The 19,396-nt window shown below is 41.5% G+C and overlaps 1 protein-coding gene and 1 pseudogene across 4 annotated transcripts; one reads left to right on the top strand and one right to left on the bottom strand.

Moving 5' to 3' along the window:
* The window catches only part of LOC115104407 (U3 small nucleolar RNA-associated protein 6 homolog), a 13,311-nt pseudogene extending 6,956 nt beyond the window's left edge, over positions 1–6,355 (bottom strand).
* LOC115103727 (polycomb protein suz12-B-like) lies at positions 598–19,396 on the top strand. 4 transcript variants are annotated; one of them, XM_029624620.2, is made up of 17 exons: positions 598–928; positions 7,165–7,309; positions 7,649–7,695; positions 10,713–10,777; positions 11,201–11,269; positions 11,533–11,582; positions 11,735–11,820; positions 11,946–12,180; positions 12,633–12,738; positions 12,991–13,096; positions 13,669–13,846; positions 14,340–14,428; positions 14,673–14,816; positions 15,926–16,083; positions 16,438–16,636; positions 16,988–17,088; positions 17,419–19,396. In XM_029624620.2, exons 2-17 carry the CDS (start codon positions 7,180–7,182, stop codon positions 17,744–17,746), a joined length of 2,091 nt encoding a protein of 696 aa, XP_029480480.1. In that variant the 5' UTR covers positions 598–928; positions 7,165–7,179; the 3' UTR covers positions 17,747–19,396. The 4 variants fall into 4 exon arrangements, with proteins under 4 accessions (XP_029480480.1, XP_029480479.1, XP_064862301.1 ...); XM_029624619.2 differs by lacking the exon at positions 598–928 and adding an exon at positions 6,424–6,691; XM_065006229.1 differs by lacking the exon at positions 598–928 and having other exon boundaries at positions 7,114–7,309.

The raw sequence follows: 19,396 nt of genomic DNA, 5'->3' as shown, positions 1-19,396 counted from the left end.
CAACATCTTAAATGGCATTTGTTTTTTAAAGTTTTGTGTTGTGTCTTACCCGTGTGTTTGTAATGTGTTGCGTTTGTGTCTAACCTGTGTTGAGGTGTGCATTTCTGTTTGTTGTGTGTATGTACCTGTGTTGAGGTGTGCATTTCTGTTGGTTGTGTGTACGTACCTGTGTTGAGGTGTGCATTTCTGTTTGTTGTGTGTACGTACCTGTGTTGAGGTGTGCATTTCTGTTTGTTGTGTGTATGTACCTGTGTTGAGGTGTGCATTTCTGTTGGTTGTGTGTACGTACCTGTGTTGAGGTGTGCATTTCTGTTTGTTGTGTGTACGTACCTGTGTTGAGGTGTGCATTTCTGTTTGTTGTGTGTACGTACCTGTGTTGAGATGTGCATTTCTGTTGGTTGTGTGTACGTACCTGTGATGAGGTGTACATTTCTGTTGGTTGTGTGTACGTACCTGTGTTGAGGTGTGCATTTCTGTTTGTTGTGTGTACGTACCTGTGTTGAGGTGTGCATTTCTGTTGGTTGTGTGTACGTAGCTGTGTTGAGGTGTGCATTTCTGTTGGTTGTGTGTACATACCTGTGTTGAGGTGTGCATTTCTGTAGGTTGTGTGTACGTAGCTGTGTTGAGGTGTGCATTTCTGTTGGTTGTGTGTACGTACCTGTGTTGAGGTGTGCATTTCTGTTGGTTGTGTGTACGTACCTGTGTTGAGGTGTGCATTTCTGTTGGTTGAGTGTACGTACCTGTGTTGAGGTGGGCATATCTGTTGGTTGTGTGTACATACCTGTGTTGAGGCTGTTGAGGCCCTCCTCGTAGACCTGGCAGCAGCGCTCCTCTCTCCTGGCGATGTCAGAGGCCCGCCCCTTGGCTGTCTGAAGCTCCTCCCCCACCGTCGCCTCCAGCTCCCGCCTGGCCATGAAGTCCCACGTCAGTGAGTCGTATGTGTATTTGCTCTGCAGGCTGGGGACAGGACATTCAGCATGGTCAGTGTGTGTTGTGTCATGTTGAAAAATGAACACAGGGAGATCAGCAACCCAAAATGTAGCCTTACTCTTGTATAATGGTGTCCTGTAGGTCTTTAGTGAAGTCAAAGATGGCGACGATGGTCAAAAGAGACAGGATGAAATCAGCTCTAGTGGACAGCACAGAGAAATCCATGAACATCTCCAAAACACTGTTTCTACTCTCTTAATAACCAAAGTAGACATACAGATGACTGTTAGGCAATACAAATGGCATAGAATAAATACAACGCAATGGAAAACAGCTCACCTTGGATTTTCCCAGTAGCACCACCTCGGCCAGTTTGCCACTCACGATCTCAGGGGAGAACTCGTACCCTCCCTGTAGAGCGAAGAGGACAATCAGTGACCCAGTCCAGAAAAAGAAGAGACTCAAAAAGGTGTGTGTGTGTGTACTCACCACATCCATCTCAGCCTGCTCCAGCTCCTTCTGTTGCTTCCTTAATTTCTCAGCGTGCAACAGCTCCATACGGAAGCACTGTTCCGATAGAGACACGGGTATCAAACATCCTGGGGGTTTTAACAGTGGTCCCGCTACATTTAGGCCTTTTATGTGCATTCAGCTACCACAGCACCTAGATTTCCATAGCATCTTAGCTTCGAGCCTAATATGGCAATTCTTCAATTCATTGAAAATCAAATGCCACTCCGTACCTCCTGGTAGACCTTCTTGCTTTCCGGGTGGAAGAGCAGGGCACGCAGGAACAGGTGTCTGGCGCTCTCTGACGAGTTTCTGTCCTCCAGCTCGCTCTTGGCAGCCATGATCCACAGGGCTGGAGAAAGGAGAGGCAATCAATGATTCCGCTGACGAGGCTCCGTCATCCACTCATACAACTGGGGCAATGATAGGACACTGTGTAGTGTGTATATAGGGGTCCTTTGCAGCTCAGTTGGTAGAGCACGGCGCTTGTAAGGCCAGGGTAGTGGGTTCGATTCACAGGACCACCCATACGTAGAATGTATGCACGCATGACTAAGTCGCTTTGGATAAATGCTAAATGACATACATTATATACAGAGTGTACAAAACATTAGGAACACCTGCTCTTTCCATGACAGACTGGCCAGGTGAAAGCTATGATCCCTTATTGATGTCACCAGTTAAATCCACTTCAAAAATCAGTGTAGATGAAGTGGGGGAGACAGGTTAAAGAAGGATTTTTAATCCTGGAGACAATTGAGACATGGACTGTGTATGTGTGCCATTCAGAGGGTGAATTCAGAGGGTGACAAAATATTTAAGTGCCTTTGAACGGGGTATGGTAGTAGGTGCCAGGCGCACCGGTTTGAGTGTGTCATGAACTGCACCACTGCTGAGTTTTTCTACGCTCAACAGTTTCCTGTGTGTATCAAGAATGGTTCCCCACCCAAAGGACATCCAGCCAACTTGACAATGGCAAGCATTGGAGTCAACATGGGCCAGCATCTCTGTGGACCAGTTTCGACACCTTGTATTAGTCCATGCCCCGACGAATTGAGGCTGTTGTGAGGGCAAAGGGGGGTGCAACAATGCGTTCCTTAATGTTTTGTACACTCAGTGTTTATTACAAGGACATATGCCATTGATGTGGTATGTCACCATAGTATAATGATGATAAATCTACCTGGTTTCTCAGGATGAATGGCGAGCATGGAGGAGAACACCTTGCTGATTGCACCCTTTGTGTTCTATTTGAGGAGATGACAAAAAATAACAGTTTCAGCACCCGAACACAACATTTATTCTACGTGGAACCCAAGATAACTTAAACTTACCCATTTCTTACAGAAAGCAATGTGAGAGAGCCACAACTGAACATCATCCTGCAAAAAGATAACTTATTATTGACCTGTCCATTGACTTTTTGGTACCTTCTGCATAGCGCTGTTTGAAATATTCAACATCCCGTAGCTAATAGCTATGTCATATAGGGCTTGTATGGTACCTTCCATTTAGTTGTGGCCCTTCTGAAAATGTTGTTGATCCTCGAGATGATGGAAAACTCAATCTCCTCTCTTTTGAACTGATAGCCGATGCGCTATAAATGAAACATGAGGAACAAATATTTTAAAAAATACTCCTGATACAGATATTCAATATTTCCATATTTCATAGAACTTCAAATATGACTTGCAGTCATTCATTGGTTGTAAACTCTAGCATGATAATGAAAGTGGATTTATTATTATTATTAGTGGATTCTGTGGTTGCCATGGCACTGTAAGGCAGCCTAAACAGAGAGCTCTGTATATTTTGTACATATTTTAGATTTCTTTTAAATCAGGTTTTTTGTTAAGTCATTGAGTGTTGATTGGATATACAGTTGAAGTCGGAAGTTTACATAAGCTGAGTTTGAATGTGTTTGGCTAAGGTGTTTAACAATTCCTGACATTTAATCCTAGTGAAAATATATTTTTGATATATATTGAAGCAACATCTCAAGACATCAGCCAGGAAGTTAAAGCTTGGTCGCAAATGGGTCTTCCAAATCGACAATCACCCCAAGCATACTTCCAAAGTTGTGGCAAAATGGCTTAAGGACAACAAAGTCAAGGTATTGGAGTGGCCAACACAAGGCCCTGACCTCAAACCTATAGAAAATTTGTGGGCAGAACTGAAAAACTGTGTGCGAGCAAGGAGGCCTACAAACCTGATTCAGTTACACCAGCTCTGTCAGGAGGAATGGGCCAAAATTCACCCAACTTATTGTGGAAGGCTACCCCAATCGTTTGACCCAAGTTAAATAATTTAAAGGCAATGCTACCAATTACTAATTGAGTGTATGTAAACATCTGACCCACTGGGAATGTGATGAAAGAAATAAAAGCCTAAATAAATCACTCTACTATCATTCTGACATTTCACATTATTAAAATCAAGTGGTGATCCTAACTGACCTAAGACAGGGAATTTTTACTAGGATTAAATGTCAGGAATTGTGAAAAATGAAGTTTTAAATGCAGTTGGCTAAGGTGTATGTAAACTTCTGACTTCAACTGTAATTTCCCTCATGATGCCATCTATTTTGCGAAGTGCACCAGTCCTTCCTGCAGCAAAGCACCCCCAGAACATGATGCTGCCACCCCCGTGCTTCGCGGTTGGGATGGTGTTCTTCGGCTTGCAAGCCTCCCCTTTTTCCTCCAAACATAACGATGGTCATTATGCCCATAAAGTTTAATTTTTGTTTCATCGGACTAGAGGACTTTTCTCCAAAAAGTACCATCTTTGTCCCCATGTGCAGTTGCAAACCGTAGTCTGGCTTTTTAATGGCGGTTTTGGAGCAGTGGCTTCTTCCTTGCAGAGTGGCCTATCAGGCTATGTCGATATAGGACTCGTTTTTACTGTGGATATAGATACTTTTGTACCCATTTCCTCCAGCATCTTCACAAGGTCCTTTGCTGTTGTTCTGGGTTTGATTTGCACTTTTTGCACTAAAGTACGTTCATCTCTAGGAGACAGAACGCGTCTCCTTCCTGAGTGGTATGAGGGCTACACAGTCAACTTAGTGTATGTTAACTTCTGACCCACTGGAATTGTGATACAGTGAATTATAAGTGTAATAATCTGTCTGTAAACAATTGTTGGAAAAATGACTTGCGTCATGCACAAAGTAGATGTCCCAAACAACTTGCCAAAACTATAGTTTGTTAACAAGACATTTGTGGAATGATTGAAAAACTAGTTTTAATAACTCTAACGCAAGTGTATGTAAACTTCCCGACTTCAACTGTATATCTGGTTGTTTTTACCCATGGAGTGATGGCAAATCTGCTTGTTTGGCTAGCTAGACAGCTAGCTGCCTGCTAACGTTTGCATTTAAAAGATGCATCAGACTCATCACCGGCTTCTATTGAAATTAAAAAGTGGAACAATGTTTCCGAGGTCGGACAGGCAGACAGCTAGGCTTATATTAAGCCCCGCCTTATAAGACCTGACTGCATTGATTGTGGAAATGGCAGTGATCGTAATGAGGATGACTACTGCTCTGGATTGAGCTATAGTAACTGCAGAGACATCACCCAAGTGGGTGCACAAGTCCAGGCTACAGAGAAGTTGAGCTGATGATGACATCAGGGCCACCAAGCCAACTCCATCACAGGAAGGCTACAGAGAGGCTGAGGACAACATCATGGCCAGCAAGCCAGATGAAATGCATCATCAGGCATCACCATCACTCCAGTGAGTTGCCTGAAGCAACAGTCTCCGCCATGAGCTTGGCACACGCAGTTGTGAAGGAACTCTCCGAAGCTGGCTTCATCAACATCACTTTCATTGTTTTGTTAATCTACCTAATTGTTATTCTCTTTATTTGTAGGCCTATACCGCAATTAAACTTTTAGCTGCAAATGTGTAGCCTACAAAATTAAATTAACCAAATCCATTTATATATATATATATATATTACTACATATGAGATTCAAAACTTACTGATCTTCTCTTCTTGATCAGCTCTAAGACATTGATTTCATTCTGAAATAAGAAATAACACAGATTAATACATTGTATAGTACTTGTTTTTGATTGCCCATACTCACATTTTCTATCTTTATTCACTGGTATTCGGCACTCACCTGAATGTATGTTTGGTTATGATCAATCGATGCAGTTTGTATTCTAAAGCTGTCGCCCTTTTTAGCAAGGATCTGTAATTGGGAGATTAATCGAATTTAATACAACTTCAAAGATTTTACTAACATTGCACGTGATAGCTAAGCTAAAGAGTGTTTTTCATCTTACTTGACTTCTTTTTTGCTGAACAGTCCCACTCTCTCCAACTGTTCCAACTCTGGGATTCGATTCTCGATTTCAGCCATCGTCACTTACTTGGTGCTTACAATTTGACCGAATTCTGTTGTGAATGTTATTAAAGCATTCCTTAAAAACAAGAATAGTGAACTAAATTAGCCCAAAAGCATCTTTCACACGTGTGGAAGTTGTGATTGCTGTATTTCCGGTTCGTGCTTCAACTGAGTCCGTGCAAAAACTTGTGAATTTACCAAGAAAATCCGCTTGACAAGCGAAAAACTTAAACTTTATTATTATGCCTTGCATTATAAACATGCGCAACTTATAATGGTCGGCATTTACATTCACCATAAAAATACATAACATAGACTGTACATTTCCTATCATCAGTTTTCTGGTTTGCACAAGTGCAGAACTGAGCATATTTGGCAACAACTGTTTCTGCAACAAGTGTACTGATTTATAATTGGCACCAGAAATATGCAAACGGCTAGGCTGAAAAGTAAACAAGCTTCATGAATCATGCCCGGTGGGTGGAAAGATTTCCCGCAAAATCGTTGAAAATCAAGAGAAAGCGAGCGGCAATTTGCCTCTTCCACCGAACATGATGGTGTCGCTTACAGTTGCGTCTGCCCAATCACAAGTCTCAAATTACATATTCGAATTTCTATTGGATGAGAGGTATTTCTAGATGTCCAGTAAAGACCACACGATTTTAGCATAACGTGTAGCTCATCTGAAGTTGTAATGGTTTTCATATAATCAATAACATAATCTATTATTTTTTTATGTAAATATGATGGATTTACTTTACTAGTCGACTTTGTGTGAATCGTTGGAAGGAATACTGGACCGCAACATTTGGGATTTCTTCTCGTTAACCCACTATGCTAGTTTAGCTAGCAGCAGCTTGCTTCCTTGCTAATTTCATGGGTTGCCTGTGTTGGTGAGTCTCTATCTGGCTAGCTAATCTTAGTTTATGCTAGCAAGGTTAGCCTCAATGTTGTACAGTCAGTTAGCAAATAATAATTTTGTGTTATACCCGTTTCGAATATCACTCCCACAAGTTTACTAAGCTAGCTATGTTGACCATTTGTTTATGCTAGCTAGTTAGCTTTGCTGGCTAACTAGCTAACAAAAATCCAGATGCTGGAATTTGAGACAAATTACGGTAGCTTGCTAATATGTGTTTATCTCTATATTTCTTACAAAAAAAATGTATATGTGTAGTTATCTATGATCTTTCATATTCTTATAGGATGTTGAAATGGAAAATTATAATGTTATACAAAGCCAATACTGAAGTAGGTTAGCTAGCTTGCTAACCCAACTAACGTTAGCTGATATGATTATGCTTCCTTTGTTTTGAAAAGGACCATAATAATGTTTGTTTCATCTGCATGGATGCACCATTTACAGCATTCAGGTGAAGTCATGAGTGGGACCAGTTGTAAAGCGAACGGCGCCGTCTACCCGGCCTCGACAACTGTAATGACCACGGTGAAGAAGCCGAAGATGGAGCAGATTCAAGCAGACCATGAGTTGTTTCTACAGGCCTTTGAAAGTGAGTTTCACGACTTTTTACTTATATCAGGAAGTAACGATTTCAAGCCAGGTGGAAATCTTTGAAAATAACCAATTGAGTATAATTTGGATTTTGTTACTGTCGGCTACTTTTCTCACAACTAATATCAATGACACTGACTAATATGAGGCCTATCTCTGACTAAATTTGATTAGAAAGTGGGCCTGGAACCATAACATGCATAGGATATATATCTGTGCGGCTCTGTAATACGTTACAGCTCTGTGAATACATTCATACCACAATTCTATTCAATTCTTACTAAAATCATAACAAATTATTGAGCAGGCTATGATTATTGTTATGATGTATTTGCAGAACCAACTCAAATCTACAGATTTCTCCGCACAAGGAACCTGATTGCAGTAAGCAAATATTACATCCATAATATACATGTATACATAATGTACAGGTCCTTCAGAAAGTATTCACACCCCTTGACTTTTTCCATATTTTGTTACAGCCTGAATTGGATTACATTTCGATTGTGTGTTACTGGTCTACATAAAATAATCCATCATGTCAAAGTGGAATTATGTTTTTAGAAATGTTAACAAAAAACGAATAAAAAGCTGAAATGTCTTAAGAGTCAGTAAGTATTCAACCCCATTGTTGTGGCAAGCCTAAAAAACGTCAGGAGAAAAATGTAGCTTAACAGGTCAGATAATAAATTGCATGGAATAACTCTGTGTGCAATAGTGGTGTATAATGTGATTTTTGAATGACTACCCCACACATACAATTATCTGTAAGGTCCCTCGGTCGAGTAATGGATTTCAAGCACGTATTCAACCACAAAGACCAGGAAGGTTTTCCAATGCCTCGCAACGAACGGCACCTATTGGTAGACGAAGAAAAAAAAAAGTAAAAATCTGATATTGAATATCCCTTTTGGGCATAGTGAAGTTATTAATTACACTTTGGATGGTGTATCAATACATTCAGTCACAAAAAAGATACAGACGTCCTTCCTAACTCAGTTGCCGGAGAGGAAGGAAACCGTTCAGGGATTTCACCATGAGGCCAATGGGGACTTTAAAACAGTTCCAGAGTTTAACCTCTTAGATGTAATGGCAACTTTTATTTCCGCCTAAATAGACATACCCAAAAGGAGCTGCTATTCATGTGTAATTACATGATTCTGACATGCCAAAACATGCTATATTTGGAAAGAAGACACCTGGGAGATTGAGGAAATGATCAGAAGATGGATAGGAGTTACATCGTTTAGAATACACAAGATCAAGCACACACAAAATAAAAATACAATTATTTTGAATGTAATCTTTCATTGACAAGCTATAAGTGAATTATTGAGGCCCAGAGCTGGAAACACATCAGATGGCTCCCACAACATGTGAACAATATCAGAAAAAGAATGGGATTTATAGACCTAACAACTAGAAATGGGCAGATGTTTTAGTAAGTGGTGTTAGGTGTGGTCACAGGACATTTCCAAGTGTCCCTAAACTTCTTCAACGTGGCGTGGCATATGTCTGTAAATTAGATAATTCCAGTGCTATTACATATTTGCAATCCCTAAATGCTATTTGTTCAGTATAAAAACCATTTCTACCATATTAACCTCACTCAAACATTGTGGTGGTGTAATGTGGTATCCAGGTACATTCACGTGTCCTTTCAACCTCCAAACTGTCAGAATGTGGTTAATTGCACTGTTTTTGCACACTGGGTGTGCCTAAAAGTTATTTTTCACTATAAAAACAAAATGTATACAACGCCAACCTCTCTGAAACATTGTGGTGGTGTCGGGGGACATACAGGGGATATCCAAGTGTTTTTAAAACCTCTCCAAAGTGCCTGAACGTTTAGCCTAGACATGTCCACTGTATTGGTCCCACATACAAATGAACTGTTTACAATAACAATATAAAAGCAACAGATATACATTCAAAAATAGATACAAATGTCTTATCAAACACAAAGTTGGTTACACATGTGTCCTTCACTAAAAACGGTGCAAAAATAGAAATAAGCTGAACTATTTACAAATTACATTAGTTTTCGTTTTACATCCCAGGTCTAGATAATTAGATTTAACTTTCAGCATAGCTTGTGCATGTCGTGATAGTCTTTGAAGCAGTCCATCTCTGCCAGGAAACAAAAAGCGGCTCCCAAACGTCATAATCTAAATCGTCTGTATCCTCCACTCTGTGGTAAATGAAATAAAGAGATATATATTGTTGTAAGACACACAGAATTACAGTTGACTAAGTTGACTAGATTTACAAAATGACATTACTGTGAGGGTAAAACAACATGCCTTTATCTGTGCGGTGACTCACATAGGTGTGAAGCGTGCACACACACAATGCAAGCAGTAACACTTTGGAGACAAAGGCAGAGATGAGAACCACAAATAAACAATGGCCATGAGAGTTTAGTGGCCTTTCCAAAGTTACAAGGGTGAAACTTAGAACAGCAAACCGTGAACTAATATGAAACGGCCGATAACAAAATGTAACATTTTGACTCTCGAGGCTAGTGATCAATTATGGTAGGTCACAGGGGCGGCAGGTATACTAGTGGTTAGAGCGTTGGGCCAGTAACCGAAAGGTTGCTAGATTGAATCCCCAAGCTGACAAGGTAAAAATCTGTCGTTCTATCCCTGAACAAGGCAGTTAACCCAATGTTCCTAGGCCGTCATTGTAAATAAGATTTTTTTTCTTAAGTGACTTGCCCTGGTTAAATAAAAAACAGGCAGACAAATAAGACATCCTCATGATCTGTGGAGTCCCGGCTTCCAGGTGTGTATGGATGTATTCCGCGTTTATTATGTTTATGCTTCACAACGCTAACTGCAATGGAGGTAGCAGCCATCTTGAAATGAGGTCATCAGCTTGGGTGCCCTTATACATGCGTATGCCCATATATGGTAATAAGCAATACCAATTTTAAGGCACAGGTCAATAGCCAAGATACTCGGCTTTCCGCAGACACCCTGCTTTTGCTGATAGGGGCTACCGTTCTCATAACAGACTGAATTGAATAAAACAAATCTTAGACTTACCCAGAAAGACTCATAGCTGTGTTTGTAACATGTATTGACTCAAGGAGTTGAATACTTATCTATTCAAAATATATTCGTGTTTTATTTTCCATAAATGTGATTTATTTTTTTTGAATTTTTCTTCCACTCTGACATTATTATATTGTGTGTAGATCGTTGACCAAAAAATATTGAATCTATTTCAAACCATTTTTGTAACACAACAAAATGTGGAAAAAGTCTAGGGGTGTGAATACTTTCTGAAGGCACTGTGTACATATAACAATAGATATATACATGTATTTTCTTTTCTTTCTCATTTTCACAATGTCTGGTATATTAATGATTTGCCTCCAAATGCTTCCATTTTAGCCTATATTCTTGCACAGGACTCTTACCTTCATGACCCACAGAAACACTCGAACAAATGCCAAAAGGTAACATATTGTTCTCTGATTGATCTGAAAGGGATCAGATTATTTTTATATGGTAGACATTAAGACAGAGATGGTATAAAGTAGAACCTCAAAGATAAGATCCTCAAACTTACAGACTGGACGTTAACCAAACGGTCAATATCAAACTGGGGCATGTATTAAATGCAAAAACCAACTTATGTAGGCTACACACAAGCGTACACCTTGCTTACACGTGTAAATACACTATATTTTCTATAAAGGTAGACGCGGTTGTCAAGATGACTTCAAAGTTACGGGCGGCCATTTTATGGACCTCTATTCCCGACGTGTTCATATCTTTGAGGTCCTACTGTCCTTTTTATTTATTTATTTATTATCTCATCAAAGCTAAAGCCACTTCTAAGGTCTTCATTTGTGCTGTGCTTGAACTTGTGTGCTCAGGAAAACGTTCAAGGTGGATGACATGCTGCTCAGAGTTGAGAAGATGAAGGGAGAGCAGGAATCTCACAGGTAAGAGTTAGGAGACTATTAGAAGTTTTAACTTATTATAAAACCATTAAGTATTGAGTCATATAGTTATAGTTTTCTTTTCTTTAAATGTATTTTATTTGAGGTGTTTTCACTTTATTTAGACAGTAAAGTCATCGGAGGTGGAGGCTGGCAAGTAGGAGAGAAACAGTGGGAAGGGTGGGGAACCGTATATGTGACTTGTGCCTGGGAGTGTTACCACAGCTCTGCATCCTTTCTGACTGTATTACTGCCGTTTCTTCTAGCTTGTCCTCGCACCTGCAGCTTACCTTCACTGGATTCTTCCATAAGGATGGTATGCCCGTCAATACTCTCATGTTTGCGCCATGTTCAAATGCAATGTATTTGTAGGCCCTGTACCAATGTGTTGGTGTGACATTTGTACAAAAACGGAAGAGACAAAAGGATGAATTATAAGACACACTTTTCACTTTCTCCCTCTCACAGAAAAGCCATCTCAGAATTCAGAAAACGAACAAGGCTCGGTCTCTCTAGAGGTGCTACTTGTCAAAGTCTGCCATAAAAAACGAAAGGTAAAAACCAGGCTTCATTTCGCTCTCGCGTTGTCTCAGTCAAGTGAAATTGGTTATAAACCAAACTCCTAACTCAACTCCTAGCTAAATCCTAACTTTTCTCCTGTAAACATTGTTTTCCATAGGATGTCAGCTGCCCGGTGAAGCAAGTGCCTACAGGTAAAAAGCAAGTGCCTTTAAATCCTGACTGCAGCAAACAAACCAAGCCCGGCTCCCTGCCCTCCCTGCTGGTGTCCAGTAACGAGTTTGAGCCCAGCAACAGCCACATGGTCAAGTCCTACTCGCTCCTGTTCAGGGTCTTACGCACCGGGAGGAGGGACATGAACGGCCTTGTGAACGGCGAGGCCAACGAAAACATAGGCAAGTAGTTGCAAAAACACCCTCAGGGATGTTGGATGACTCACTAAAATTGAATGTCTGTTTGTTTGGAGAGAAAACAGATTAGTTGTAGGGAGACTACCTCATGAAGGTAGTTGAGAGAATGCCAAGAGAGTGCAAAGCTGTCATCAAGGCAACGGGTGGCTACTTTTAAGAATATAAAATATATTTTGAATTGAACACTTTTCTGGTTACTACATGATTACATATGTGTTATTTCATAGTTTTGATGTCTTCACTATTATTTTACAGTGTAGAAAATAGTAAAAATGATGAAAACCCTTGAATGAGTAGGTGTCCAAACTTTTGACTGGTACTAATATATAGATAGGTAGATATAAATAATATGGCGACCATTTTGTTTTGATGATGTGACATTATTTTCATGGGGCAAATGTCTAATTTTTGTTTGTTTGGTGTCTTTGCATGTTTAGATGTGACAGAGGTGCCCAGCAGAAAGAAGAGAAGCTCCACCCACAGAGAAGATGGAGAGACCACAGAGACCTTTGTTGCACAGATGACCGTCTTTGACAAGAACAGGTAAACAACATACCATAAATGGCAAAATGGTAGCCATTTATCCCCAGGTGGCAACTGTCATTACCAAGTTGCTGCTGCACTTTGACCTCAAGGATATTTAGCCACTTGCGAGTGGCATTTTAAGGTGCTATAATATCTGAGCCCTATTTCTGAATTGAAACTACAACCACATATATTCTATAACTGTTCACACTCGATGTTAAATGCATTACTCAGAGCATCTAGTTAATAAGGGACCTCTGCCATGTGCAGGAGATTACAGCTGCTGGATGGGGAGTATGAAGTGTCCATGCAAGGGATGGAGGACTGCCCCGTCAGCAAGAAACGAGCCACATGGGAAACCATTCTGGATGGGAAGGTGAGTGGGCCAAAGGCATGTGTGTGTGCCAACCTAGCAGGCTTTGGTTTCAGACCAGCACTAAAAATGCCTGATTTAATTACACTAATCAGTCTTGATAAGCAGTTGATTAATTGAATCAGGTGTTGTTGTGCAGAGCTGAATCAGGTGTTGTTGTGCAGAGCTGAATCAGGTGTTGTTGTGCAGAGCTGAATCAGGTGTTGTGCAGAGCTGAATCAGGTGTTGTTGTGCAGAGCTGAATCAGGTGTTGTTGTGCAGAGCTGAATCAGGTGTTGATGTGCAGAGCTGAATCAGGTGTTGATGTGCAGAGCTGAATCAGGTGTTGATGTGCAGAGCTGAATCAGGTGTTGATGTGCAGAGCTGAATCAGGTGTTGATGTGCAGAGCTGAATCAGGTGTTGATGTGCAGAGCTGAATCAGGTGTTGATGTGCAGAGCTGAAACAACAGCTTGCCCAATCAGTAGCTCTCCAGCACCAGGGTTGGGGACGACAACTATACTATCAGTAGGACACTCCACATCGAAATGTGTGTATGATGGTACTGAGACAATGTTTCCTGCTCTGCTCCCACAGAGGCTGCCACCGTTCGAGACGTTCTCTCAGGGACCCACGCTGCAGTTCACTCTGCGCTGGACAGGCGACGCCAGTGACAAGTCCACAGCCCCCGTGGCCAAGCCCCTGGCCACACGCAACTCTGACGGCTCCAGCCCCATGGAGAGCAGGCCCAGCACACTCAAATCTACCCCCCTGGGTAAGAGACACAACACACTCAGTAGCAACTTGCTTGGCTTTTACCCTAAAGAAACAACACATTGTAACCTCCCATTTAGATTCACTCACACCAATTTCAGTATGCTGTTCTCTTGCCTCGACGTGACTCTAAATGTGTGTAGCTAAGGCTGGGTTTACACAGGCAGCCCAATTCTGATAGTTTTTTCATTCTTTGGGGTTTTGACCAATCAGATCAGTTCTGAAAAATATCTGATGTAAAAAGATCTGATGTGATTGGTCAAATGGCCAATTAGTAGGGGGGAAAATTCAGAATTGGGCTGCCTGTGTAAACACAGCCTTGGTCACCATCCAACCAATACTAGAGCCATAAATATACTATGACTTTTTAACTTTATAATAAAATTGACCAGACCGATGCAGCTGCATCACTAGCACAATAATGTCCCTAAAAATGGTTTGTGCTATCTAATAACCTCTGACTCCTTCATTTCTCCCTCCCCTCCCTGTTGTAGCTGTGAAGGCCTCTGTCAGCACAGATATCCAGATGAAAAAAGAACAGATCCTGTGTGAACCCAGGCAGAAACTGCGTATATTTTACCAGGTCTGTTTATGCACCAATATGAAATGTTTCACATCGCTTTATATAGTAAGGGGGGAAACTCGCCTCATCCATCACTAATGTGTAGCACACGCCTAGTTATGATTATCCTGATACATCTCTAAGTACAGGGGAAGAGTAGCGTAATATGCTTAAATGTAAAACAAGATCTTGTTTGAGCATCACTCAGAATGGTTCAGTTATTAATAAACCAGTAATGAACTTCCATCTTTTTGTCCCATGGCAGTTCCTGTACAACAACAACACGCGGCAGCAGACAGAGGCTAGAGACGACCTCCACTGTCCCTGGTGCACTCTGAACTGTAGGAAGCTTTACAGCCTGCTGAAACACCTCAAACAGTCCCATAGCCGCTTCATTTTCAATTACGTGGTGAGAGACTAGGGCTGTGTGTGTGTGTGTGTGTGTGTGTGTGTGTGTACAGGATTCCTATATTTGAACCTTTTCCTATTTCAGCATGCTTATAAGGGAAGGACTTTCAACAAGCACAGCACTTACACAAATGACTGATGATTTTAGCTGAGAGAATTTGATGATAAAAAAAATAGTGGGGGCTGTCTTGTTAGAGTTCAATGCAGCTTTTGACATTATTGATCATAGTCTGCTGCTGGAAAAACTTGTGTTATGGCTTTACACCTCCTGCTATATTGTGGATAAAGAGTTACTTGTCTAACAGAACACAGAGGGTGTTCTTTAATGGAAGCCTCTCAAATATAATCCAGGTAGAATCAGGAATTCCCCAGGGCAGCTGTCTAGCCCCTTACTTTTTTCAATCTTTGAGTAAAGCCAGTGTGTCTATGTATGCGGATGACTCAACGCTATACAGGTCAGCTACTACAGCGACTGCTACTAAGAGCTGCAGTTAGTTTTAGAATGGGTGGTAAGGAATAAGTTAGTCCTAAATATTTCAAAAAACTAAAAGCATTGTATTTGGGACAAATCATTCACTAAACCTCAACTAAATCTTGTAATAAATAATCTGGATAATTGAGGTGACTAAACTGCTTGGATTGAATTGTCATGGTCAAAACGTATTGATACAACAGTAGCTAATATGGGGAGAAGTCTGTCCATGATAAAGTGCTGCTCTACCTTAACAGCATTACCACAAAGAGGGAAAATTGCATTTGGCTCAGAACAGGGCAGCACGGCTGGCCCTTAGGTGTACACAGAGAGCAAACCTTAATAATATTACATTTACATTTAAGTCATCTAGCAGACACTCTTATCCAGAGCGAATATGCATGTCAATCTCTCCTGGCTCAAATACTAATACAAATACTATTAACCTATGCTAATTTGGTCTTTTGATTAACCCTATACGGGTCAAAAAACAACAAAAACAGTTAAGAACAAAGAGATTTTAAAGCCATCTGCTACCAAGTACCTGGCATGCTATATGTTGATTATTTGAGTTGTCAAGGATATTGAGAGTTTGATAGTTATTGTAATTGAATTGATGTCCCCCTGTGTGTCTCCAGCCTCACCCTAAAGGTGCTAGGATAGACGTGTCCATCAATGAGTGCTACGACGGCTCCTACGTGGGCAACCCCCAGGACATTCACAGCCAGCCCGGCTTCGCTTTCAGCCGCAACGGCCCCGTCAAGAGGACTGCCGTTACACACGTACTGGTGTGCAGGTAAAGAAGGCGTCTCCTGTCTCCACTTTCACCTCACTGGCTCTCTCACCCTCAGTCAACCAGTAGCATGGCTTGCGTGTCAGGATCAAAGCACTGAAATAAAAAAGATGAACTTGGCTATGGTCAGCCTCCGGGGTAATCATGTGAAAGGATTTTAGTTCTTGTATTTGCTGTATGCTTAAAAAGTAAAACTGCAGTTTTGATTGGCTAACGTGTTTCATATATCCTCACTCGGATGGTACCATCACAGCCGTAGGGCTAGTTGAGAATGTGTACTATTTGTCCACTAGCTTGCCTGCGTGTGTGTACCTAACCACAGCCTCTGACCCCTAATGCACTGCTCCTGTCTTGTAGGCCCAAGCGGACGAAGCCCAGCCTGTCAGAGTTCCTGGAGTCTGAGGACGGGGAGCTGGAGCAGCAGAGGACCTACGTGAGCGGACACAACCGCCTGTACTTCCACAGTGACAGCTGCATGCCCCTCAGACCCCAGGAGATGGACGTGGACAGCGAGGACGAGAGAGACCCTGAGTGGCTGCGAGAAAAGACCGCCACGGTCAGTCCCGCCGCTCACACTGTCACTCAGACCGAGATGATGTACAATGGAGTAGAACAGAAGATCATTTAAAAAAATGTTTTAAACATAACGACTGCCTGATGTTTATACAGAATGGCCCATATCTTAACTTGAAATAGATGCATGTCAAATGAGTATCCCATTGATGTCAATGTATGAAAATCGAGCATCTCACGATAGGATTACACCCTATATGAATCCAACATAAATGAGTGTCGGGCTTGAACTACAGCTGGGCCTTTGCTTCCCTTATACTAAAATGTACCTTCTGGTTGTGTTGGTAGATTTTGGTCTTTTGCGCTGACTAATTTACGAGTGTTCCACCCACAGCAACTGGAGGAGTTCACAGACGTCAACGAGGGCGAGAAGGAGGTGATGAAGCTGTGGAACCTGCACGTCATGAAGCATGGGTATGTACCTAAAAGCTGTGGGTATGTATCACTAATCACTAGCCTCTTACGGCACTATCGTAGATAACTTATAAATACACATACAGCCACATCACCTTGAAGAGTTTATCTCTTAACATGTGCTATAGATGGTGTTTAAGTAAGGATAAAAACAGTCATCCTTGTGTTACTGTAATTTAGAAATCCACATAAAGCCATGACACTTTCAGAGTTTACATCTAACATGTGATACAAATAAAATAGGATAATGTATTTAAAAAGTTGTCCTTAATCTGACTCATTCTGTCTCCAGTAAATCAGTATTCTAACCTCATTTCCCCCCGTTGTGTTCTGTTTCCTGTCCGTATCTAGCTTCATAGCCGACAACCAGATGAACCAGGCCAGCATGCAGTTCGTGGAGAAGTGCGGCGCCTACATCGCCCGCCGCAACCTCTGCCGCAACTTTCTGCTGCACCTGGTCAGCATGCACGACTTCAACCTGGTCTCCGTGGCCACCATCGACCGCGCCATGTCCCGCCTCCGCCACATCCAGGAGGAGCTGCCCGACGCCGGGGCCGACGACCAGGCTGACCGGGCCCTCATGGAGGGCGCCTGCAATGGCACCGCAATCGCCTGCAGCTCTGGCGGGGGTGGTGGGACCAAGCACGGCAAGAGGACAAAAAGCTCCGTGACTGACTGACTGAAACTGATGGCGTTTTGGTGGCAGCAGTCGATCCGACCCATTCATTTTCATTTTTATAACGGTCACCCTTGGTGCTTAGCTAGGTGGGAGGAAGACGTCAATGGCGGATTGTCTTGAATTGACTCAAGACATACAAATATAGCTACACACACACACACAACACAGGCATATGAAGACTCACTATAATGTGAGGTTTTACCAAGTCATTATGCACCGTAGCCAGTTTAGTGATTCTTGGTGGTTTCGGGGGTGTGAAGAAACTGGGGGGGATCACTTGAAAGGTATTGTTATCATGGTTTGACTGCCTTTTGTTATCACATTGTAATCAGAAACTGTATTGAGTGGATATACAGTAAGTCATGCATTTTGGTAACATTGTCACTCCTGATGATCTGTATCCCATAACCCTGTCTGTTTGGCTCTAATGATCCTTTTAGTTGACTCTTGTTTTAGCACTTGGTAATCATTTGTATTAGTGAATTGTTTTAAACTTGAGTTGAATTACCATTTTTATTTTATTCTGTGCAACTGCATCAATTGTCAGATTCACCCCGTCTGTCTTGAATCCCCCTGAAACCTTATCAGGATTGTATTTGTTTTGATTTGATGTATGTTGTTTCTCATGTTTCTGTTGATACTATCTTGAGTAATGGAGGATCCGTGGACTCTGATATTTTCCACACGACCGGATGCTACTCTCTGCGTCCATAGCTTGAGGATATTAAGCCAAGATGAACCACAAACTGCCAGCACACTCACCCTTTTATGTAGACTGCTTAGCTCTTCTACAGGGGTGTGTTCACTAGGAACCAAGCGGAAGCAAACTGGACAAACCGGGGAGGGACCTACCTGCATTTGTCCAATAGGGAATTCTTGTTTTTGTTGCAAAAATGTTTTCTGTTGCGAAATGTTTTGCCACGGTTTGCTACTATGTGCACTAACGAATACACCCCAGAAAACAGGACAACAACCTATGGATGTTTTTATGACATGCTGGAACCTGTATTATGGTTAACTAGGCTTGAGGCACATTGGGAACACAAGTTGTTTTTGATGTTCATTTATCTTCATAAACGGGTGAGATAGGAAGTGTTGGACAACACTCCTTACAGACACTTTGTATACATTGTAATAATGTCAATATCTAGCTATATCCCATTGTGAACCTGATTATCACTGATTATGGACATTTAGGATTTTTCTTCAGAGGCAATATGCTGTTTGTTCATTGGAAATGGGTCCTAGTTGATACGTGTCTATCCTACTATTAGGCTCTGTTTAAATGCCAAAGGGGGTGATTTTCAGTAAGTCTCTCAGTTCTGTGTAAATTTTTTTGTTTGTTGCTGCATCATTTCAAAACGTTAAATGACGAGCGGTGTATAAGCCTTAGCTGTGTTTTTGCGTTGTGTTAGTGCACAAATTGAACAAAAACAGTAGTTTTGGTGCTTCGTTGGACACCTTTCCCCTCAACTCCATGGACCAGTCTTTTACTTCCTTGTCCCTTTATGCACGTTTTTGATCGGCTAGATATAAGGGTAGAAAACAATCATTTCACCGTATTGTCAAACCACCGTTGGAAGTCGTGAACTATGTTATAAACTTTGGAAATGGGGATTTTATATTTAAAATAAAATACATTTGACCTTG

Source organism: Oncorhynchus nerka, linkage group LG21, assembly GCF_034236695.1.
Source record: "Oncorhynchus nerka isolate Pitt River linkage group LG21, Oner_Uvic_2.0, whole genome shotgun sequence".
NCBI lineage: Eukaryota > Metazoa > Chordata > Actinopteri > Salmoniformes > Salmonidae > Oncorhynchus > Oncorhynchus nerka.
The sequence above is the reverse complement of the archived record's forward strand: the minus strand, read 5'-3'. Positions and strand labels throughout refer to the sequence as shown.